The sequence below is a fragment of the Ziziphus jujuba genome, chromosome 8 (genome assembly GCF_031755915.1).
Source record: "Ziziphus jujuba cultivar Dongzao chromosome 8, ASM3175591v1".
Classification (NCBI taxonomy): Eukaryota; Viridiplantae; Streptophyta; class Magnoliopsida; order Rosales; family Rhamnaceae; genus Ziziphus; species Ziziphus jujuba.
The window spans coordinates 13,372,354-13,399,035 of NC_083386.1; the positions used below are offsets into that span (position 1 = coordinate 13,372,354).

Below are 26,682 nucleotides of genomic sequence, written 5' to 3' on the forward strand. Positions count from 1 at the left end.
TGTCCAGAAATATTGACCACTCCTTTCGCCTGGTCCCTCGTTTTCTTGCCAAAACAGTCATTCTTGGACAGAATCTTCACGAAGATATTGCTAGCTATGTGCCGAGTCAAATATTTCATGAATATACACTGTGATGTATTTATTAGTATGGCAACAATATATACTATATATAATCAAATTCAGATTGATTTAATAATTTTGTTATTAGAATTTATTTTATTACTTATTAAATTATTTTAAAGTTTAAGATTTGTAATTTATTTATGGTTTATCGGATCTGGGATTTAACTTTTTCAAGTTAAATTTTAATATCTTATTAAATCATTTATTAATTTTTAAATTTAAGTTTTTGAAATTGTCCAAGGCTTATAAAAGAATCATTCCACCTGATATTAGCTTGTAAGAAATAGCTTTTAAGTTGAATATATTAGATACTATGAATATGGATCATTGCCTATGTGGTACAAAAATTGATATTTATCTAAATTTATGTACTATAAACATAAGATCAATTTTAATATTATTCTCAAATGGTAATACACAATAGACTATTTATAGTTATTAACTAATCATATATATTTCATTAATTTTTTTTTAAATTTTTAGAAAAAAATTGATTCTTTAAGGAAAATTTTGTTTTTGAAGGAACTTCACATCTATAGATCACCTAGAAGTAAAAAATCATTTTGGGAGTGTCTGTTTTTTTCTTGCTATATCATCTTTGATAGGGTATTTAGATAGACTTGCTGGAGATATTTTTCTTGAGTGGCTATAAATTTTTGATGTGTCAAAAATAAATATAAGGATAGAAAGAACTATTGAAGATGTTCTTTTATTGCTATATATATATATATATATATTTTTTTTTTAATCATGATGTGGACATTTTAATTATGGTGGGATGTGATAAAAAATTTATAAGCATGGATATTAAAGCATCTTTAATTAGCATAAAGTTTGGAAATGCTCCCAATCTATATGATATGAATGTTGATTTAATGGACACTGAGCTAAAAAAATCTATCTTTAATGGTTTTATCTAAATTTCAAAAAATTAGTGATGTGCATATATTGTTTTTCTTTTAAAAAATAATAACAATTAATAATCATGTATTTATCTATTATTTCCTTTATTTTTAAGAAAAATATATATTTTTTATAAAGATTGCATTATTGAATTAGTGTTCGTTTGGTATAGCTAATAAAAATAAAACTTTTGTTCGTAAAGATTTATATAATAAATTTTTTTGAAAAATAATTTTTATTAAAAAATTAATAAATATTTGACTGTAAATAAAAAGGTGCATTAAATATTTATTGGCTTTTCATATAAAATAAAAAAGAAGTTTTTTTCTAAAAAAATTAAAATTTGGACTTATTTAAAATAGTTTAAAATACTATTTTTTTATATCACAAATACTTAATGACTTTTATCAAACATTTTTATTCTATAACAAAAGAGTTTTTTACCTTCAAATATTGCTATTGGTTAAAAAAAAAAAAAAAAAACTCTCTTAAATAGACATTTAGATTGACGAACACTTCACTCTCTTTATCACAATGTATTTTTCTTTCTTGCTACATCAACCTTTTAGAATTTTTTTGGCCATATCAAGTTGATAAAATTTTTAAATAGAGTCATAAAAGGAGTTTTTATTTTTTATTTTTAAATGAATATAGTAGTGTATATATATATACATATTTCTTAAATGGCAACTAAAATTGATAAAAAAAAATTATCGATTTAAAGAGCCATTGAAGAAAATATTATCATGAATTCTAACTGCATTTAAATATTTATAAGTTTTATAATTAAATACTAAATACGGATAAACTCCTAAGTTTGAATAATAATAAAAAAATATATGAATAAATAAATAACAGCAAAAGCTCCACGGTAATATGAAAGTCCATTGTATAGTAATTGAATATAGAGATATTGAACTACCTCCTTTATCCTTTTTTTGGTGAAGAAAACATGCATTAAGCAAACAAAAGAACCCCTTATCCTTCAGTGATGAAGTTTCAAATAGTTTGTGAGGGTATAAATGTTGATGCAATTGCGACCATACACATGGTTCCTCTTTCGGTTTTTTTTTTTTTTTTTTCATTTTTTTTGGGGTGAATAGTACACCTGGTTCTCATGTGCATGCAACTACTGTCATAAGTTCTTATTCCATCATATATGTGGTCAATCAACACCCTCAAAGTAACCACCGCAAAATTCTAGGCTCCATAAATAAGGTAGATTTTTCAATGCTATTCCTATAGCTTTCTCAAAATTTATGGTACTTTTTCTTTAGGTCAGGCAAAATTTTTTGCACTTGGACAAAAATATTTTCCAGTACTTTCAAAATATGTTACTCGTCACTCACAAATATGAAGACTTTTTATTTTATTTTATTTATTTTTTTTTTTTTTGGAGTGTAATACACAAATATGAGAACTTATATATGATTTCAAATTGGCTCATATGCGGGACTCCAGGACTAAAATTAAAGTCTAGAAACATTTTACGAGGGTTAATCATCTTAACAATTAAGTGAATTTAACATTTAACCAGTGCTAAGAGAAATCTGTTAGTGCTGATAAATAGCTTCTCAAAATTTTGTCCTTTTTTCATTGGAGATTTTCTCCTTATTACTCTCATAAGATGATCATCGTTTACAGTTTCTTTTGATCTTTTGGTTTTTTTTTTTTTCTTTTTTTGGTTTTTTTCTACGCTCTCCAAATATTTCTTAAGAAAACCACGTTTTTGGCCTTCTACTTCTGTAGATCGCATGGTATTAATTTTGCTACTTATTTAGCACAAAATGTTGGACGAAAGCTCTGTTACAAATATCAAAATTTTGACGTGTAAAGTAGGGGAATAATGTCCAAGATGGTCATGGTTTAGCATTGGTACAAGAGCACCTTCCATGTAGATGTAAATTGAGAAAATAAATATAACATATAAAAAATATAGACAATGTTTTAAAAAAATTATTTTTTAATGGTAATGTCTAAAATAAATGTCAATTTGATATAACTTAGACATTCTTAAAATGAATATCTACTTCCCAAGGTTTTGTTAAATATTTTAAAGTTTTTTTAGAAATAATTTTTTTCTTAAAAGTCACTTTTTTCAAAAAAATATTTTATAAAATATATATAATTAATTAACAATCATAAATAATCTTCTGCATATTAATACTTGTTTTAAGTCCATGCAATACATGGGAAGTGTAACCACAATAGATGATTTCGATAATTATTAATAAAAATTATAGCATTTCACAAATAAAACTTTTAATTGGAATATATGTAAAATTTAAAAATTTTAAATTAATATAACTTTTGAATCTTTTGGGATAATAAGTATGATAATTACTTCTAGATAACTTTTAATCTCACATTTAAATTCATCTACTAAATATACTTAAGTTTGTATTATTTGAAAAAATAAATAAATATATATAAAAAACCGTCCAATAATATATGCAAATAAGATTATCATTTAACATTTAAAATAATTATGGATAAAATAACTTCTAGTTTTGAAGTACAATATCAATGAACTTGCTTGCCTTTCCACAATATTCTTAGCGCTTAGCATTATTTTTTTACAACCACCTTTTCAATTATATTTTCAATAAAATTGACAAAAAAATTCAATTATAAAAACATAAATAATTGCATAATCAATGTTATACTCACTAAACAATTCAAATTCATCATATTCAATTGCATCTAAAATATTGGCAAATAATTTTAAAATAAAATTTTATATTAGAAAATCTTCGTCTATAACGTCTATAACATGAGACTTTCACATAACATCAATTATTATGCCAATATTTTTTTTCTATACTTTCCTTTTTTCCTTTTTTTTTTATTTGACTTTTTCTTCTATGTGTTTTTAATCTTTTTCAACTATTTTTCCAACATCTTTTCTTTTTTGGTTTCTCCCTTTATTTTTCCCTCTATTTAAAGAGTTGTGAGACTTTTCGATAAAAACATCATTTTGAATTTCAATTTTTTTAATTCAATTTTTGACTTTTAAATTTTGATTCTTGAAATTTATATTTTAAAATATATCTTTAACTTTCCATCAATATATAAATTTGAAAATATACTTATTTTTCCATATAAGAGATTTAATTTGATTGGATAAAAAATTTGATTTAAATATAATAATTGTATTCCCATAAATCTCTTCCGTTATCTAATATGTATATTTTTTTTAATTTTAGGATATTTGCTTTCATGTATATTTAAAATGTTCTTAATAAAACAATTATTTTCTATTTCTATTTCTATTTACAATTATTTGTACCATATATCGAATATCTTACCTTTATAGATATTAATCAAATACTGTATAGATATATAAATTTATAATTAATAAAAACCATACCTTGATATATTTTCTTGAAAAATATTCAATTATCTTTTATATTGATATTAAAATTATAGATAATTATTAATTTTTCAGTTTAAATTTAAATTTAATAAATTTTATTATAGTTCAAGTTTATTCATTTTTTTATATTCACAAATATAATAATATAATTATAAAAATAATTAGATAGTAAAATCATTATTTAATAATATTATCATTAATAGTAGAATAATTATTTAATAATATTATCATTCTTGTTAATAAAATAAAATTACCATGGGATAACAATCAAAATTCAAAATTGAATAAGATCAAAAAAATCAACTTAGTCATATTACAAATCAGATTAGTGGTTATTAATATTATATAATTTTCATTACATTGTATAGTTACCAAAAAAAATTTACGTTAATTTAAACCCTAAACCCAAAATTAAAAAATATTCAATTATATTTTTAAATATGAAATTCACATTTGATATAAAATCGATTTTATATTGCTCCACATTATATGTATGTATATATATATATATAATATTACATTTTGAATGCCTTTTGAAAAATATTGAACAAAAATGTATTATCCATTTTAAATTTCTAATAGAAAAGACTAATCTCATTATTAATTATCATATATTGATTTTATTATTTTACAATAAAGTTACATTTATTGCACATTTATTGTATATTCATATATAAATATATATTAGTGTATGAAGTTTTTGTGTAAAATATTTTTAGTAATAAAAATATTTTTTATTATATATATATTTTATCTTATCTTTAAAAAATTCAAAAAGAAACCAAATAAGCAGAAAAAATTCCTCTTGCCAAGTTTCATTCCATTACCAAAAATAAAATTTTTGTACCCACATATTATGGAAATTTTTAAAAATCAACTTCAAAATTTTCCTTTCAAGCTTTATGAAAATTATAGAATTTTTATTTATGGAAATATTATTTATGTAAATTATCTGTGGAGATATTATTTATATAAATTATGTAAAACCGTTATACACGTTATTGCAAGGATTTATAGTCAAGTCTTGATAATGCCCACACGTTATGAAAAATTTTCAAAAATTAAGATCAAATTATTCCTTTCAAATTTTATTAAGATTGTAAATTTTTAAATAATTTTATTTTTGGATTTTAATTTTTTTGTAATGCCTTTTGGAAGGAAATAAAATAAATATAAAGATGATATATGTTAATAATTCTAAGATTGTAGAATATTTAGACAATTTTATTTTTTAATGCTTTTGGAAAAAAACAGAATGAATATAAAGAATGACATGTGGCAAAAATTTTTGCTCACTATCTTACTTTTATATATTATATAAATTGGAGAATAATTTTAAAATTAACTATACATTTATACTACTTAGATTTAAACAAGACCAATTTCCATAGCATATAAACAATTTATAATCATTATTATAGATGTTCAAAAACTGTCCTACTTTTGTTGAACGACCTTTTCAAAGATCAAGATAAATCTTCGAAGACATTAATTTTCATTATTATATTGGGAATTGCAACATTATGATTTTGTCTCTGATTAAAATTCTCCCATTATTATTGTTATTATCATTAATAATAACAATTTTAATTTTGGTGGAACAATCGAAGGACCTAATAGGGTCACTATCACATTTTGAAATATTGTTGATTATGGAGTAGGGCTTGAATTAGACCAAATTTACATTGATTATTTTTAACCAAATTTTTAATTGAAGGATCGATACATTTGATTGATAAGTCGTGGACCAAAATCAAAAAGGAAAATACGCTTTAATTGGAACATCTCCACCATCATATATAGGAATTTGAAGATATCAAAGTCGTTAGATTGTCTTCATCTTGGAAGATTTGCCTTATGAAGCATGAGATTCCTAGGTTTATAAAAGATGGTCTTGAGCAAGAAGAAAGTGACTCTCTCAGACAGTTTTACAAGACCAAACACTTGGTCAGAGGCTTTCCACAAATTCTTGCTTAATTTTGTTCATTTCTCCATAGTTCTTAGCTTCAAAGTTTGTTCACATTTGTAATTCATTTTATTTTGATTAGTAGATCTATTAATGTTTTTCCCTTCCTTATTGTCATTTTGTTATCGTTTACATTTATTTCTATATCAATAGATATTATTATTTGAAAGTTATTTCCTTCGCATTTCTTTTTAATTCTATTAATCTATTATAATTTCTTGGGTACTTAGCTTTTCAATCTTTACAAATTCATTGTCATTTTCATATCATTTCTATTATTTTTATATTGGTTCGAAAGAAGTTTGTTTTAAAGTCCTTTACCACAAAATGAAAAAAAAAAAAAAAAAAAAAAAACAACCTTTACCACAAAATGAAAAAAAGAAAAAGAAAACCGGATTGAAGATTGTCTATAATTTTTATAATTGTTTGAATTTAGTTCCATTTACATTTAGCATGCATATTTATGAATACCTGCACATCACTAGAAGGCAAGCCAAATTTGTTTGGTGTTTCATACTTTTTCTTGAGTTCTCCCTAAGGGAAATCCTCTCTCCAAATTTGAGATGGTAACTCCATAAGCGTTTTAAAAAATATTTAAAAATAAAAATAAAATAATTAATAGAACTTCACATGTGGCAGCCCATAAACCATATCATTACACTTTCCTTTTTTCTTTTTTTACTTTTATTTTGACTTTTTTTTCCAAAAAAAAAAAAAAAAAACGTTATGAAAAGGGGAAACCAATATATGTTAGTAATTATCTTCTTATGTAGCATCGATATGACAATTTTTCTTTATTTAAGGCGCCCTTTATTTATTTATTAACGTTGTAAGGTGCTTATGGAGTTGTACCACCATGTTAAAAATCTATATATAAAAACAACAAAATTATGAGAAATATTATTTATTATTATTATTGAATAATTATTAATAGAACTTAAATGTCAAAATTACAATTTAAATAATTAACATTAAATGGTTTATTCTATGAATTTTATTATAACAAATAATAGTATTAAATATTTCAATTAAAATTTAAAAAAATATTATTTATTATTATTATAATCATAAATGTGACTTATATGTCAAATGGCAATTTAAATGGCTACTATTAAATGATTTACTTTTAGAGTTTTAAAATAAAATATATAGAATTAGATGAACTAATTAAATTTTTCTATATAAGATGATGATTTTGTCATTAATGGTGACAAATAGCAAGATTTTAAAACTTGATACATAAGTTGAAAATCATCATTAATAACAAATAGCAAAACTCAAATTATGAACGGCTTGGTTTTTAACTTTTTTCTTTCTAATTGTATATAATTAGTTTAGATCAAATGATTGGTATTTAGAATTTATTAAACATTTACATTTACTATAAAATTAAAAAAAAAATTACCAATTCAAACACAATTTAAGTTGGTGTTTATATGTGTGTGTGCGCGCACGCGTGCGCATGTGTGTGTACTGTAATGGTTTAATGAACTATCTAGCTCAATTTTTTATTGGCTTTTTAGGAGTGAATTGTCAAATCATATATGATAATATTAATTTAAAATATTTATTTTTATTTTTTAATACTAAAAATCTAACAAGGTAAAATGAATCCTTTAATAAAAGTCAATTAAATTCTCATATAATTGTTTAAATAACACTGCCATTTAATTTTGTTTTACATCTAGCACCACAAGGTGAATTAAATAACCTACTAGATCAAAACTATATATATATATATATATTTTTTCAAGTTGTAACTATGTGAGATGTATAATTTTGTCTATTGCTAATAAAGAAAACATAAACATAAAATTAAATATAATGTAACACCCCATTTATCTTTATTGGCTTGTGACAGGACCTATTCTAGGAATTCTTCCAGGATCTTTGGGTAGTCCTGCTTAGTGAAGTCCCACTGGACAATCCTTAAAAGATATCCAATGGAACCTCCCTTAAAACGTGGACAACCGAAACAATATTAATAATAACTCAATATATAAACATAAATAAATCCATAGCAATATAAAAGTTCACAATTGGCCTAAGGTACCACAGGCCATAACTACACACATAAGTAATATGGTCTCTACTGAGTCCCATATTTAAGTTAGAACATTTTAAGAGTGTTGACAAAATTTAGAAGTACAATAAGTAGTAAATAAGTTCAGGAAGATAAAGATAATAAAGAAAGGATAGATATTGCTGCTGTAGTAGAGGGAACAAAGTAACGAACGGTGCACGAGATAGACTGCTACTAACTGCCTAGGCCTAGGAAACGAATTTAAAACAATTAAACATGGGATAAAGAAATCTAAATAAGTGGCATAGTATAATAGAAAAATAATAATTTATTTCCATAAAATTTTTCTCTTAAGACCTCTCATTCCACTCGTTTGAAAAGTTTCCCATTTAAAAATCATTTCACAAAATCCAAACTTGTACCCCAATTCAATGTCATGAAATGAATGCTCAAAAGGTATAAAGTGAATAATCAATATAATATTATAAAATACATTAATCAAGATGTAAAAATTGAGCATAAATATTAAAAACGTAGTTCTACAAAATTATTACAAAAGTGCAGCAATAGCCACAATATTTGAAAACCATCAATATACTCAAAACATATATAATGTACAATTCGATGTAACAAAATGTAAATTGTGGGATATACCCACCTTACGATACTTAATATCTAAAGGCATCGTAGAAAATAATAAACCGTTGGGACGTACCCAACCTTATGATCCATAATAATAAATAACCTATGGGATGACCTCAATCTTACGGCATCGTGACAATAATAAATCGTCAGATAAACCCAACCTCATGGTCCGTGGGAATAATAAATCGTTGGGTGAAACCAACCTCACAGCACTGTGGCAATATTAAACCGTTGGTTAAACCTGACCTTACAGTCCGTGACAATAATAAACCGTTGGGTGAAACCAATCTCATGGTACTGTGGCAAACCCAGCGCATTGTAATATAATACTAAACTGAAATTTTGGTACTATATGGTACATTAATTAAAAATAACCGATACAGTATCCTTAAAACAATCTTGTAATATCTCAAATACTTTTCCGAACAATATTATATCATAAGTCCTTATTTAATTTTCAAATTTATTTGCTTATTTAAATATTTTAAAATTTTCAAATAATCATTTTCTACTAAAACCGAAAATATCACAGTGAAATATATTCACCATAAACCAATTTTAAGTATATAAAATTTTGAAATACTTGAACATGCTTAAAATTATAAAGTTTACAATTTGCTTTCTCAAATCAATCATTTTCTGAAATGATTTAAAATTTCAATTCAAATACAAGAATATATAATTAACATAATTCACAAGCTCACTGTAAATTCATCAAAGTTAGAAACCATTAAAAATCTTATTAAAATCCACATAAAATGATAACACATATAGGTAAAAGCAGATATTCATATATGCGTAAAACAAACATTTTAATTAATTGGTATATAAATAAAATATCTAAACTATATTATTCTATATACCCAAACATTTTAAGAATTATAACCACTCACAGTACTGCAGATGCTCACTTCTGTTTCCCTGCAGGTCTGCCTCTAGAATCAGCATGAGTGTCTGTAATATAATAAAAATATTTCTCAGGCTCCAATAACTAAACCAAAGAGATTTGTGAACACAAATATCTTAAATTATTTTGTACAACTATAAAATTACTCAAATTGAATACTGATCTGTCCAATTATACTGCGTACCCTTAGGATCCAGTACCGAAAATTGGAGATTTTCACCCGAAGCTTAATATTTGAAATTGAACCTCTTAATAGGTCCTAATAATATCCAATTTCACTAATCCAACTCCAATTTTAATCAATTTTATCAATTTTATCCAAACACAATCCCAATTTATCTGGTATTTTACTAATAAGCCCAAAAATGAAAAAATTATCAAACAACCTCCAAAATTCAAAAACTTTATATCCAGGGAAAGCCCAAGAGACAAGAAACACAGCAGTATACTCACCTTGATCCAAAAGTTCCTCCGGTGGCCGAAAAACTCGATTGAAGCTTCAGCCAAACTTCCCATTATTGTATCTCTCAAACGGTGAGGAATCTAGGCAAAATAACCATGAAAATGAGCTTAGAGCATCCAAAAATGGTAGAAATGGTCTATGGGTTGGCCTAAAATGCTGAAAAATGAAAAAATCTGGTGACCCACATTGCCGGCCACAGCCGATTCGCTGGCTAGATCTGGGCACGTCCGGCCGCTGTTCACTATGAAATTTCATGGTTAAGCTCACCTCAATGTGGGCTTCCTTCTTGGCTAGTGCGTGTAAGTGGTGGTTGACCAGAATGGGCAAAAATGGTGATGACCTGGTTTGACGTGGGTCAAAACGATCCAATTGGGACCCACGGGTCTAGGATATAATTTCTCAAATTTTAAGGATAAAATGGATATTTTGGAAATTGGTTACCTGTTTGCATACTTACCGAGGCTTATATAGAGCTCTGAGTCACTAATAGATAAAAATTGAGGACTGGTTTGGACACAGATATAAAACTTATGCTTAAAAATTTTCAAAACCATAACTTTTTATCAGTCAAACCAAAAATATTGACCATTGAAAAAGTTAACTTGGACCCATATACTATTCACTTGGTCAAACCTGATCAAATTTGTACGATAGGATATTTTGGTACGAGTTGTTACAGTTGATTTATCACTTTTTGTTGATATTATATCCCTTATTGGCCTCTATTGCCATCGCCTATTTAGTAACGCCCCACCTCCATCCCATAAACATGAAATTAAACATAATGTAACACTCTGCCATACTTTATTGATAGATTTATTACTCTTTGCTAATATTATATTCCTTATTTGCCTCCATTGCTATCCCTTTTTCATTAACGCTCTGATTCCATCTCACTCAGTATAAGGTTTCTTTGTTTAGAGCTTCCTAAAACTTGTTACTTTTTGCTGATACTATCTCCTATTTAGTGACACTCCGTCTCTATCGCACTCAGTATAAGGCTTTTTTATTTACACATTCCTAAGAGGTCACTCATCCTTTGATCACTCTCATTTGAAGTTTTTTCAAATCCTTAATCCAACTGTTTTGGAACAGTCTTAGTATCTTTATATTCGAATCGTTTCTCATTCTATACCTGAATGGTATGGGATTAGTCATCAGCTAATTTGTCAGTAACTCTTGCGTCCGTCTACACTGGTTGTCACATAATTTCAAATTGTATTTGTTTTTTTTTTTCTTTTCCAAATTTAAAATTATTTTAGATATCTTACACACTTTACTATTAATAAATATTTAAGGCAAAAAAATTATACATAATTAGATAAAAAAACAAAAATTTAAAAATTTGAAGCCAACCAAGGACACTTTACTAAACCTCACCTAGGACACTTTTAAGGCAGGCTTGTGTTCGGCCAGGCCTACAAAGAAACCGAAAAGGGCTTCATAAGGATTATTTGTATGAATATTTCATCAATAATGGCCCATATCCGTCATCCAAGCCCAAGTGAGCTGCAAAATCAGACCGTGACAACGGTGTGAGCTAGTGTGTAGTCACATTATTGTTCATTGGAGTCCTAAACGAGACAATGGAGAACAAAAATTAAAGTAAGTTAAAAAAAAAATATATGCATGGATTGGTGGAGAGTTATACATAGACGAGAAGTTCAAATGCTAATTAATGACATGAGTCTATCCCTTAAGGATTTTGCCAATCTCTTATTATACAAACAACTTGAGTTTTTTTCAGTCAACAAACAACTTGAGTTTGAATTCCCAACCTCATTGAATAAACCCAAAAAAAAAAAAAAAGTTTCAATTTGTCAAATTATTATTAAAAATTATGCAATTTTAATATTTGTACGCTAATTTGAAAATGTAGAGATCATTTTCCTTGAGGTTGAATATATTTAGGTCCACCTTATCCAGCCCCCCAACCACTAAAAAAGTTTCACATTACTCTTTGAATTATTATTTTTTTTGTCGTTTTAATCCAATAAGCATTTTCTCATAAAATTATAAGGATGGCAAGTTCTATTTGTACTACCATTTGGACTCTACGCTGTCCATGCTCATACGAAGTTACCAAAAGACCCAAACCTCTTAACTATTCCTTCTTAGTCATCGTCAATGACATACTGTCGGACACTGCATGCTGCTATGTGCCAACCCACACCGTCCTTGGCAGAGAAGAGATAGAATTTGATGAACTCTGTTTCACCCAATTCCACGGATGTATGGAAGTGCATACTCGAGGTGTTTGTTCTCTGGAATTTCCATTCCTGCTTTTATGCTTTATGCATTGTGCTCTTCTTATTCCCCCAGTCAAAGAATCGAATGAGCAAATCTTGATTGTTTTTCTTCAATTTCTTCGCTTTGGATTACAAAACCATATTCCAAGTTGCATATTGCGTATATTTCTTACATGAAGCTCAAAATCGTTTAACCGTCCTTCAGATCCAACACCGCCTCGACAGTGGTATCGGATTGGGTTCAGTGGTTGTAGGGGTAAGATTAAAATTTGGGGTCTTTGGTAATTTCATCTAAAATTGCAAGAGCAAACTTTTTATTTACCATACTCAATTAATGTAACTCGAGAAAGTATCTTATTTATGTCCCACAAAAAAAAAGTATTTTATTTTATTTCATTTTTTATGTGATGTACCTCTGATTTTGCCAAAATTTATAAGACAAAACCACATAATTGGACTATTGTGAGAAATAAAACAATAGTTTGGAGGACAATTTGACTTTTATTTTCGTTTTTATTTTATTTCATTTTTTATTTGGGTTTAAAATGCAAAAAAATATATAATAATTCAAAACAGTATTGTGTAATTAACCTTTTTCCATCTTATGTATGGTTAATTTTCAAGGAGCATAGGGTTAGAACGTGGACATCGAAGGATTAAAAAGCGGTGTTAAAATATGTTCATCTCCATGCGAACAAATGGAAGGATTGTAAATATTCCAGCATGGACACATACATGATTTTGATTAACTGATCAATAATATTTGTTAATCATAACCTAAGTAATATTGATATAATACAATATTAATAGAAGAAAAAAAAAAAAACGAAATTCATGAGATTTGTTGTTTTTTACCAAGTCCTGTGATTTGTTGATTCTTTGTTTATCTTGATGAGGATAACATATACAGCATTACTAAAGAGATCAATTATATGAGTATACGTGCAGTTTTGATATACATTAAAAATATAATTTTTATTTTATGTTGAACACATAAAAACATGATAAGTACTAAATTTACTATTTATAACTAAAATTTTAATATTAAATTATTAATTAAAAAAATGCTATCAATTTTTGATTTGTTAAGTTGATTCTAAACATATTATTATTATTATTATATACGTAGGTTTGATATGTCAAATTTTAAAAAATTAAATCAATCACTAATTAATGAAAACTAGTAAATCCCACGGGTTGCTTTTTTTATTTATTTTTTTTTCAATGTAATTTTTTTTTTTAATTTAATAAATATTTAAATTATGCGTTATTATTTGGTTGAGATGGATTGTGTATGGTAGCCACGTAGTATTTCCCTCTCTACGTACAACTCTGTTCTCGGGGTTTTACCATTTCAAATCCCTCCAGATTATGACGAACAACACCAATGGTGTAGCGCACTCCCAGCAAGGCCAATTGTGTACTACATGAAGCAGCTCATTATGAACCAAATCTATATAAAATGCATTGAAAGAAAAAAATAAAAAAAAGAGATAGGTCCTGATAAATGCATTGATAGAAAAAAAAAAAAAAAAAGATAGGACCTGATCCTTTTCAATCTTTCTCTCTTTAATTTCCAGTTTTATGAAGAGAAGTTGCGCTTTATTTATTTATTTTAAGCTTCCTCCTTTAGAGATCACATTTATGATTTATATATAACAAAATTACTGAATTGTAAATAAAGTAACAAATTGGATGATTAGAAAATAAATAAAAAAGAAGATGGTCAAAAACTTGGACATGGGCAAAAATGTATTCCAACGGTGGGAAATCCAGCTGATTCGCCATTTCTGTGGACTTGATTGATTGTAGCTGCTAGCTGCTGCTTTTCCATCCAATTAATGGCTATGCCAAAATCGCAGGGGTACTTGATGTTTTTATTGTACGGACTGAGCTAAAGTAGCTGGAAAATGCTAAAGCTAATAAAGCATCTCCTCCAATTGCATTGCAAATTGCTTGTATGCTGTAAAGTTTATTAATTAAATTTGGCATAAAAGTGTGATTGGTAAATTTTGATAGTAGATCCATAATAATGAAATTTGTGGGATCCTTACTATTTAGTAATGTAGTTTTGAATTTCTAATTGTTAAAAGATAAAATATAGTGGGATTCATACATTCAAAATTTCAAACATTTGATAAAATAAAAATTTTTATATTTCTCAATGCTATATTTTAGCTTTTTTTTTTTTTTTTTTTTTTTTTTGGGGAGAGTTCATTTTAAAATTTGATATTAACATTTATCATTGTAGACTTATATCAATGTTAAATTTTAAAAATCTTAATGATAAAATGAGATTTAGCATTGGAGATGTTCTAAGTATAAAAAATTATAAGAAGAATCAAATATCTAAGAAAGAGATTGATCAACAGAGACAGCATTTGCTTAGAGATGGCTATGTGCGTTTTTTGGTAAATACGTAGTTATAGAATGGTAACAGCCTCAAAACTTCGCAGGCTCACCACCCACATAGAAAAAAATTCAATTTAACTCTAAAAAAAATTGAATCAATAACCAATAATTAATAAGTAATATAGAACTCCTGATCTTATTGATTACTCTTTCTCTGTTTACATTTTAATTTTTAGAAAATCAAAAATTATTTAAATAAGGTGTTATTGTTGAAAGATGTAGGTTTATACTCTGTAATATTTCTCAAGAAATTCTTACTATAAATTTCTATATAATCATTCTTTAACCCTGAAAAATTTTGTCCAGATTATCGGGCAATACATGATACCAATATTTGTATGATGTGATGTCTAATTTTGGCATAATCATTAAACCAACTTTGCCCATCAACTTAACTGGCGCCATCAATCTGTTTATATGTTAGATGACAGTGCCATCAATTTAACAACCAGGCACATTTCTACTCAGCCTCTCTCTCTCTCTCTCTCTCTCTCTCTCTCTCTCTATATATATATATATATATATATATAAAGATGCACATAACATAGTTAATATTTGAAGTATAAAATAGAGATTTCGATATCTCTTGCCATGGAGCTTTTTTCCATGGCAATATTGGGTCTAATAGTATTTGTATGTTATTCTTTCACCTACCTGATCTGGAGCCTGGTTCTTCAGTACTGGAAAGACCAACCCTGCTACATGTTAGCATATGAATGCTTTAAAGCTTCGGAAGATAGGAAATTGAACACCGACGCCAGCGCGAAAATCATCTTTAGGAATAAGAATCTGGGGCTCGAAGAGTACAGATTCCTCTTGAAAACGATTGTCAGTTCAGGCATCGGCGAAGAGACATACTGTCCGAAGATCGTCATGGAAGGACGAGAGAATTGTCCAACGCACGATGATGCATTATACGAGATGGACGAGATCATCTTCCAAACACTGGACAATCTCTTTTCGAAGACGAAAATTTCCCCGTCGCAGATCGATATGCTCGTCGTCAATGTCTCCTTGTTCTCTCCCGCACCTTCTCTGACATCTCGGATCATCAACCGATACAAGATGAAAGACAACATCAAGTCCTTCAACCTCTCTGGGATGGGTTGCAGTGCGAGTCTCATTGCCATTGATCTTGTCCACCAATTGTTCAAAGCTTACAAAAACACCAACTCGTACGCCATTGTTGTGAGCACGGAATCAATGGGTCCGAATTGGTACTGTGGGAAAGAAAAGGCAATGATCCTCTCCAACTGTTTGTTCCGGATTGGTGGATGCTCCATGTTGTTCACCAACAACGAAAGTCTAAAACACCAAGCGATTTTGAAACTGAAATGCTTAGCTCGAACCCATTTCGGCTCGAATGATGAAGCTTACCAATGTTGCATACAAGTAGAAGATGATGATGGTTACAGAGGTTTTCGACTCACAAAAAGCCTCACCAAAGCAGCAGCTAAAGCTTTTACACTAAACCTCCATGTTTTAGTACCCAAAATGTTTCCATTGAAAGAATTACTTCACTACTACCCCTTGCTGAGGAAAAGCAGTAAAACTAAGAGCTCGGCATTAGTTGAGACAATGGGAATTGGGCTGAATTTCAAATCCGCCGTCGAACACTTTTGTATCCATCCCGGTGGTAGGGCCGTCATCGATGGTGTTGGTAAGAGCTTGGAGCTTAGTGATTATGATCTTGAACCATCACGAATGGCACTTCACAGGTTTGGTAATACATCGGCTGGTGGATTTTGGTATGTTTTGGGATACATGGAGGCTAAAAAGAGGCTTAGGAAAGGAGATAGGATTTTGATGATTAGCTTCGGAGCAGGTTTCAAATGCAACAACTGCGTGTGGGAAGTGATGCAGGATTTGGATGATGCTAATGTGTGGAAGGATTGCATAGATAGTTACCCTCCAACTTCTTTAGTGAATCCTTTCATGGAGAAGTATAGTTGGCTCAACGATGAATATCTAAGTTTCGTTCGGATGGAGTAGTGGCACTGGGCTAGAAGCTGATCATTATCATTAAGAAGTTTTTAATTAAGTTTCTTTTAATTATCATTAATGTTCTGGAATATTTCATCAAAATTTGTTGAGCGAAGTTTTGAGATATAAAGATTGTTTCACATATATATATATATATATATATATATATATATATCTCATTTTCACTTAAAAATTGGAACTTTGTGCAGTACGTGTTTTCCTTTTTATGATTATTATTATTATTTTTATTTAATGGCTTTATCGCTTGGTTAAACCTAAAAATGCTTTATGCAGTACGTGCTGCTAGAAGCAATTGGGTCTCCTATGATCAACTTCTCCTCATATAGTATATTGTTTGTTTAAATATTGAGTACTCTTTTCATAATTCTAGCTCATGTTACTTATCAGTTACAAACTGGCCACAGCTAACAAATATTTAAGTAACTATCAAAATTGTAGATCTTGTTTTCAAATTTCTACCTATATGATGCTACAGTGGATTCGTATACTTGTTTTGTAATAGGTGATACACATATTACCAATTTTGATAGTCGCTAATTATAAGTTTAGTGTGGCCGCTATGATGGATAATAGAAGTCTAATATGCTTCGTCGAAAAATTATATATATCCGGTTATTACCCACAGTCTACTGCCAAATCACCAACATCAGATGAGTATTGTTTCCTATAACACATTATGCCTATCTCAATGGCGTTAACTCCAGTTGCCATTTAAAACATCACAAAATTACTATGATTTTTATTTTATTTGATTTATTTATTTTTTTTTTCGTTTTCTCCTTTGAGCTGGGCATGGGAGGATTTCCAAACCTACCCTGTCAAATATTTATTGATCATGAGAGTACGACTTACCTCTGATGCACAATAAATTCTCACTATTATGACCATCAATTTCACTATTATGCTAATTTCTCAACCACGACTTGGTTCATTTATCTATTTTATGTGATCGTACGGTCCAATCACATCTACTCTGGATCTGAAAGCCATCTTCATTAATTAACTTTCATTGAGCTATCTGCTTTCTGGTAAATTTCCTGGAGCTATCTTCATTAACTGCCCCGGAGCTCAATTTTCTTTTTTGAATTTTTTTCTTCTTAATTCCCCTTTTTTTTTTTTCCGTTTTTATATTATATAAAAGGGATTTTAGCAACCATGACAAATCTATGTATCTGCAAATTATAATTTGCTTTTAACAACATAAAAAATAAACTCACTATATATATCCGATGAAGAGCCTTAGCTATTAGTTGGGTAAGCATTTCACCATAAATTTTCAGAAATATCTTTCAATTTCTTCCAAAATATTGTAAACATTTCTATCTTTGATCACCATACTGAGTAAGAATTTAAATTTTTCTTGCAACTTGAATGTACAAGATATATATAACTTGCCATAATGGACTTATACCCCACAATAACATGCTCCTGAAAATCCACTGTAGCAGAACTACTCATGCGCGTATATATGTGTGTGTATATATATATATATATATATATTTATACCTACTTCTGGGAACCGAAATGAAAGATAATAAACTAGTTGAACAATTCCAACCGTAAAATTTACATACAGGGGGGTCACAGGACCTAGCTACATAAGTGAGAATTTCACTAAGATGAGCATACATTGTAATTATTTGTGGGACATATAAACTAACAAATATGGTGGGGTAGACATTACATATTGTGGGAGAAAAACCGTGCATGTGGGTTATGGCTAAGGAGAAGGCAAGGTCCTCTGTGATAGAGCAATATTTAAGGACTATAATCTGAGTAAAATAAGATGTCTGGGAAAGATCCATTTTGCACAAGACTGAAAATATACGCTAAAAAGTGAACTATTTAGTCCCACATAGCAAAGAAAAGAAAATACGCAAACCACATTGTCAGCTATAAATTAAAGCAGCAGACGCGCTTTAATACATACGGAGCCGTGTGGTGAGCACAGAGCGAACTATTCTTTCGCCTTTTACTAAAGAATACCGTGTGCGCGCCACTCTTAGCGGCATACGCCTATATTTGGAGAGGTGCTCGTATTGAGTACCTCCACTAATTTGAGTTCAATATTTCGGTTTTATATTCACTAAAATTTTATTAAAAATCATTTAGATTTTTGCTTCTAGAATTAAATTGTAAGAAATTTAGATTTTGTATTAGCTGCCAATTAACTATGGTTATGGTTGATTGGAGGCATTTTAAATCATTTTTTACCTTTTAACACTAAGAATGACATTTTAAAACTAAAATACCAAAAAACCCATGAGAAAGTGAATCATTACCGCAAACATATTAGTAATTGACACATTGGCATAGAGCCCACCACCGCTGGTGATGCTCCTAATATTTTTCAATTTAGAAATTCAAACTTTACACTTTCATTAATATTCAACTTGTACTACAATAGAAACCCATCTTGCATGTTAAGTATAATAAAACTCAAGACTGTTAAATTCAAAATCTTTTGTGGTGAAATTTTCTAATTTTGGGGAGGAAAACAGAGAACCATTTTCCTCATAGGAACGAGAAAATTATGAAGGATAAGTTAACTTTCAATAACCCATTACTATTTCATAATAATTATAATAAATAAATAACCCACTAGTGCTCTAAGAACAATAACTTCATATACTGCAACACGTAGTCTATTTAGCTTTCTTTAGCTATGAGATTCAATGCAGATTTAAATCTATAGCAGACCAATTATTGTACTTTACCCACCTTGTATTTCTGTAGCTTAAACTTTTCCAGGATTTTTTTAAAACAATGAAAAATTTGCTGCTACATATTTGCACTCTGCAAACTTTAATGTCCATGGACAGGTAGATTCTCAGTTCAAAACTAAGTTTCTATTGGAGATCAAATAACTTTTATATTTTAAAATCTTCAAAGTGCGGTGAATTTGCATAAAATACAGTTGAAAACTCAAGTTTTTTTTTATCGCTGGGATGGCAACAGAAACTCATGTTTTCTTCATGAGATAAGTGGCTTGGTTATTGCTCATCCATTGAGTGGGGGAAATGGACGCAATGGTGTTGGGCTTTAGTTTATTTATAGTTTCTAGCCCAAGAGGACTTTTAATAAGGCCCAACCTGAAAACTTTGAGATAAAGGCCCACGTACATCAATCAGAAACAAAATGGGCAAAACGATCGTCTCATCAAGCACAAATCACATTTTGAACAATATTATAGATTCTTTATCAATCGTGATACAGAATATATGGGGTAAATGTTACATAATATAATATTTTTATTTTTTATTATTATTTTTTTTTAGGGGAAGTGAAGAGCACAAATGAAAGCAAAGAATAGCTGCAATAAAATAAAATTCTACAAATCAAAGCTATGGGCTTTGCTCTCAACATGTGAGCTCTTTTAGGGGAACATTCCTTCCCCTCCCCAGTCTATTGTGTCTTTTGCATTGGATTCCCTTAATTGGTTAGTTTAATTAATATATTTTTTTCTCCCAAATGATGTCAATAGATAAATAAATAATAGCAATATTCTTATGTTATAAATTTATTATCATGTTACATTTAGGATTTAACATGTAGCTCATTTAAAACTAAAATTTTAAACGAAAGAGCGAATTAATTCCACATGTGAGTAATTAAATGGAAAGTGATTACCCTCTTACCTATATATGTGATATATAAAAAAAATATTTTCGTATAGTCAAAGATTTCAGGAAAATAGATAATATAGGAGGACAAGTTTACTTGATTTTTAAATGAAATTGTTTCCAGACAAATTTGTGCAAAATAAACTACAAGAGTGAAAATAAAAATTTCAAATTTCATATACACGTGCAATGAATAAAGCTTGTGATCATAAGTGGGAATATATATATATATATATATAGGTAGCAATTAATTGGGTTTAGATATGTATATGCATATATATATATATATATAATTTTAACTTTTTTTAACAAATTAAAAATCTATGTCATAAAATAAAGCTTTAATTTTAGTCCCAAAAAAAAAAAAAAATAGTTGTGGCACCATGTAGATCTATTGGTGATCCATCATTAATGTGACAAATGACATTTTTTTTATTTTATTTTTATGTATAATATGTTTTAAACCTAAAATTTTGTTCAATGCTAAGACCTTAAATTTTGTTTAGTGCTAAGTATATTCAAATTTGTCAAATGAGGCTTGATCAGTTGGTATGCATTTTAAACATACACTCATAAGGTTATTGCACAAAACATTCAAGAAAAGAGAATATTTTTATAAAATGATTAAAAAAAAGTGTATTCAAATTAATATCTATAAAAATTGATCAAAGAGATGTAACTAGAGTTATAAAGTAGTCGAATCCTGCTCATACTTAATCACAATTAATAAGGTTAACCATAAATGCTAAACCATGAACCTAGTGTTGTGATTCTTTTACTACGAAAAACACAGAAAACAAAGGAAAAACAAAAATAATTGAGGAAAATAAAAAGATGTATTATTTCTCTTAAAAATTAATACACAAATAAAACTTCTCTCAAAGCTCCTTATGGAGTTTTAAAAAAATCTTGTTGTTTGTGATACAAGACTAAAAGGCTAGCATCTATTTATAGACTTAGAAGGTTGTCTTTTCTTTAAAGTAACTTAACTACCAAGTAAATTTAACCACTAACTAAACTTAGAGAACAAGTTAAAATCTTAATGGACTGGGCTTTAGGAGGAGGCTGGACCTTACAATTCTCCTTTTCCAGTTGTATTTCAAAAATTGATGGTCATTTTCCATCCATTCCAGCTATATCTCTGCATAACTTTTGTAAATATATGCTTTGGATACTTTTTTGTGTGAATCTTCACCAACATTAGCAGTTTATGCTCTACCACATCACGTATTCAATGATAACGAATATTAATGTGCTTTGTTCGGGAATGATACATTGAATTCTTACTTAAATCCATGACAATTTAATTGTTATAATGTATCTTGTAGTCCTGGTGCTTGTTGCCTAGCTCATGAATTAAACACTTCAATCATAATATCTCCTTATCTGCTTCCGCCGCAGCAATGTACTCTACTTCTATCATAGATAAAGCTATACATTTTTACAATTTTAATTGCCATGATACGGCTCTATTAAAAGTGTAATGATAACCTGAAGTAGATTTTCTATTATCAAAATCTCCGGCCATATTTGCATTTACATAGTCTTCTAAAACTGAATTATCTCCCTTGTAACATAAGCATAGATGAACCTTTAAGATACTTAAGAATATACTTAATTGCTTCCCAATGTTCATTCTTAAGATTTGGCAGAAATCTACTTACAGTTTCAACTATATAAGCAATGTTTGGTCTGGTACACACCATTGCATACCTTAGACTTCCTACTATTAAAGAACAAGTCATTGAAGCCATCTCCTCTATCCGTTCTTTGGACGATGGGCATAATCTATGATTCAACTTGAGATGATTTGATGGTGGAATCCTAATTGATTTTGCCTTATCCATGCCATATATTTTTATCACTCGTTCAACATACTTCTACTGAGATAGCCATAACCTATTATTTTTCTTATTTTGGGCTATTCAAATTCTCCAAATTTGTTGAGCTAATCCTTAGTCCTTCATATCAAAAGACATGGATAATTCCTTCCTCATCTGATTAATTTTCATTGCATCTTGTCCAACGATCAACATGTCATCGACATATAGTGAAGCACAATGAAGTTTCTATTTGGAAATTTTAAGTATAAACACATTGGTTTATGTTAATCTTCTTATAATCTTGATTTACCATAAAAGAGTCAAACTTTTTGTACTATTGTCTAGGTGCTTGCTCGAGGCTGTAAGAGTTTTTTTTTTCCTTTAGCTTGCAAACATGATTTTCTTTTTTTAAAACCTTAAAACCTTCTAGCTGCTCCATAAAAATCTCTTAATGTAGATCATCATGAAAGAATGTTGTTTTCATATCTATATGCTCAAGCTGCAGGGGTCTAAACTGGCTACTAGATCAAGAATAACTCATATTGAAATCATTTTCATCATTAGTGAGAAAATCTCATCAAAGTCAATTTTTTTTTTTTTAAAAATAAAACCCAGTTGGGTTTTGGGTTTTACCACATTTTCGTTACCATCTTTCTTAAGCTTAAACACCCACTTATTCTTTAATGTCTTCTTTTCTATTGGAAGTTCAACTAACTCACAAGTATAGTTCTTCTGTGAAGAGTCTATCTCATCTTGCATTACTTACAACCACTTTTCTTTGTCTTGATGGGATTTGGGTTCTTGGAAAGTCTTTAGCTCCTCCTTTTCAATAAATAGAATATATTAAAAATCTGGATATCTCATTGATGGAATACAATCTCGTTCATATCTTTAGACTTCTAAATTATTATTTTAGGGAGGCATACTATCATTTGATAAATGTGATGGTCCTGTAACTTCTAGTGATTAATACTCTCCTTGCTCAATATCATCTTCTCTCTCTTGTCTACTTATGCAATTCTCTATGCAACTCATCATCATCTATGACAATTTGTGCTTTTACTTGATCAAGAACAAAATTATAGGTATTAGAACTAGAAGACTTCATCGGCTTTTCAAAGTCTACTATTGGCTAGTTTTTATGAAATACTAGATTCCTACTTCTAATAACCTTATTTGCTTTTGGATTTCACAATCTGTATCTGGGTTCTTTATCTCCATATCTTACAAAGATGCATAGAGTAGTCATCACATTAAGCTTCTCTTTGAGCTCTTTGGATACATGAGCATAGATTAAACATCCAAATGCTTTTAAATGAGAGTATGAGGCATTCCAGATATTTCAAAATTCATTGGTATTGATATCAATATGTTGATCAAAAGCAGGCGGCATGAATAGTTTCTCCCTAAAATGGCTTTAGCAGCTTAATCATATTGATCATGCTTCTGACTTTTTTAATGATCGTTTGATTCTTTTTTTTGGCTACTCCATTATGTTATGTGGTGTGAAGGACCATCTTCTGAGATTAAATACTCTATTCTCTATAGTAGGCTTCAAATTCTCAGGAAATATATCCACCTTCATTGTTTGAGTAAAGAAAATTAAGCTTATTTCCTGTCTCATGCTCTATAATGGCATGAAATTATTTAAAGTGATCTAAAACTTTGTTCTTTATCTTCATAAAATAAACCCATACCTTTTGAAATGTATCATTAACAAAGGTCAGGAAGCATCTATTGCCACCTATTGATTCCATCTCTAAGGGATCTTAAACATTAGATGCACCAAATTGAGCAACTCTGATATCTTTTGTTGAAGATGATTAAATAAGACTCTTTGTTACTTATCATACAAACAATGATTATAAGGATCTAACATAGTATCCTTGAAAATAGTGATAAACTTCTTTTTCATCAAGGTAGACAATTCTTTAAGCTTTTTTTTCTTTTTCTTTTTTTTTTCATTAAGGTAAACAATCCTTTCTCAATCATGTTACTGAGTCTTTGATGTCATAGATTTTAAGACACCTCAACTTTTATAATATTGTGGCTATTTGCTCAAATCTTCACATAAGTTTTGTAAAGTGTTCTACAAATATGTTCTCGAATGACCTTGGCACCTTATTTCATTAGTAAAGTGGTTGTCATAGCTTTCTTTGTCAAAGGTTACTCTTGAGAGCAAGTTGAGTTGAAGGTCTGAAACATGATGAACATCTTTCAAAGTAATTGTTTGTCTAATGTTGGTTTTTATTTGAGCATCACTAGTTCTAATAATCTTTGCAAAACTGGTATTTTTCATCTTCATGGTACTAAAGTTTCTTACTTTGTATATTTTAAAAATTCTATATGTGGAGTAATAGAGTAAGATGCTATAGTATTGACTACCCACTCAACATTTTAGCTTGAAATGTAAAGGCATGCTTATTCATGTATGGAACAATATGTCATTTCTTCTTTAACAGTTACTAACATCTTACCATCCTTGTTTAACTTATTGCTTCTTATCTTTACTTTTGTAACATCTTCCTATAGTATTTCTTTAAGTGACCCTCTTGGCCATAATAATGGCACTTGTACATTAGCCTCCTTCCATCTGTGGATCTGCTTTTGCTGTGGCTTTTACCTCTCCTTCTGTTTTAACTATCTTCTATAGCTATCTCTTTCGATTCCAGTGACAAAGGCATGTGACCGATTGTTGCTTATGGCCTTTCTTCTGACCTCCTTTTTACATAGAGCATTTGTTACCATAGCCATGGTAAGTTTGTTGTTTGGGACCAAATTACTGAGAGAGACTACTAATGTCTCCCAACTGTCTGGAAAAGTGTTTATTCCTCGTCCCCTAGTTGTACGTCCACCATCGATAGTTAATTTACTAAGCTCTTATACACACTGATTTGCTCAGCTACAAAAGTTCCATTCTTTAACTTCAAATTCACCAAATGCTTCATTAACAATGTTTTATTCCAAGCAATCTTAACATGATACATGCACTCCAATTTCTTTCAGAAGGCATGTGCATTTGTCTTTTGTGCAACTTCTTCCATATTGCTACTTTGGTGAGATCATGATTCTTTCGTTTGGCATAAAAAAGGGTAAAACAGATCCTTATGATTTAGTAGATCTTCCATCTAAGGTCTCTAAAATGTGTAGTTTATGATAGTAAGCTTGATCATAGCTCCCAATGATGATTCCTCTATTAACATCGTGTATTACAATGGCTTAATCAAAAACTATCAAAAACATCGGATTTGACTTTTTCAGGGTCAAAATTCAAATCTCAACAAATTTGGAGCAAAAATGCAATTTCAAAAAGTTGTAGCAAAGCTACAAATACTAAAGTTCTAGAATACACATGCAAATACCAAAAACAATAAATGGATATCTACAACCTTAGGAAAAAACTGGACCGTTGTGACGTGGTTGATTTGCTAATGCGTCAGGTGATGTGGCACAAGTGGTAGCTGATGTGGTTGATGGTGTGGCATGATGATGTGGCAGCTTCTATGCACTGTTTGGTTGGCAACTTGGCTCGGCTTGTCATGGCTTAATAGCTAGTGCATGTAGCCAATGTTGTCAAAATGTGAATTGAAACGTAAATCATTTCGTTAAAATTGTGAAATGTACATAGAAATGAAATGATACACTCAATAATTTTGATTTGAAACAATGCACTCAATAATTTTGAATTGGAACAATGTTTCATAAAAAGAAACTTATCGAATTGAGTCGCAGATAGTAATCAATAATTTGTATTATTTGTAATACTAATATATCTAATATTCAATTAAATCTACCCATAATTATAATAATAATAATAATATCAATCTATCATTTATCAATCTAAATATGATTATTAATTCTAAATTCAACATCTAAATTATAAAATGGTAGCTACATCCATAAAATAAAATTTTAATGTATGCTACTTTTTTAAAATAAAAAAATAAAAAAATCTAATGAATAATAAGTAGTAAATTATAAATAATGTCAACTTTCAAATTCATAAGGATCAATATCATCGTCACCCTTCAACTCATCATCACTCTCTATATGATTGCCATGTGCTTCCTCATCATCACTATCATTTTCTTCAATATTAACTATTTGTTTTCCCTTTCCTTCACTGGTAAAATCTCTTAGATGTACAAATAAGTAAATATATTAT

At 29.0% G+C, this 26,682-nt stretch overlaps 1 protein-coding gene and 1 non-coding gene across 2 annotated transcripts; both read left to right on the forward strand.

Annotated features, from left to right (window-relative positions):
• Positions 1-15,536: 15,536 nt before the first annotated feature.
• On the forward strand, positions 15,537-17,222 carry LOC107413586 (3-ketoacyl-CoA synthase 19). The gene has a single exon (XM_016021576.4). The coding sequence runs from the start codon at positions 15,659-15,661 to the stop codon at positions 17,057-17,059; it is 1,401 nt and encodes a 466-aa protein (XP_015877062.3). The 5' UTR covers positions 15,537-15,658; the 3' UTR covers positions 17,060-17,222.
• A 1,781-nt stretch (positions 17,223-19,003) lies between these two features.
• On the forward strand, positions 19,004-19,120 carry LOC112491122 (U5 spliceosomal RNA). Its single transcript, XR_003055428.3, has one exon. It is a non-coding gene; the product is annotated as a U5 spliceosomal RNA (small nuclear RNA).
• The last annotated feature ends 7,562 nt before the right edge of the window (positions 19,121-26,682 follow it).

Bases quoted from the DNA above. Each gene is read 5' to 3' on its own strand.
- LOC107413586 (XM_016021576.4), top strand. From the start codon at position 15,659: ATGGAGCTTTTTTCCATGGCAATATTGGGTCTAATAGTATTTGTATGT.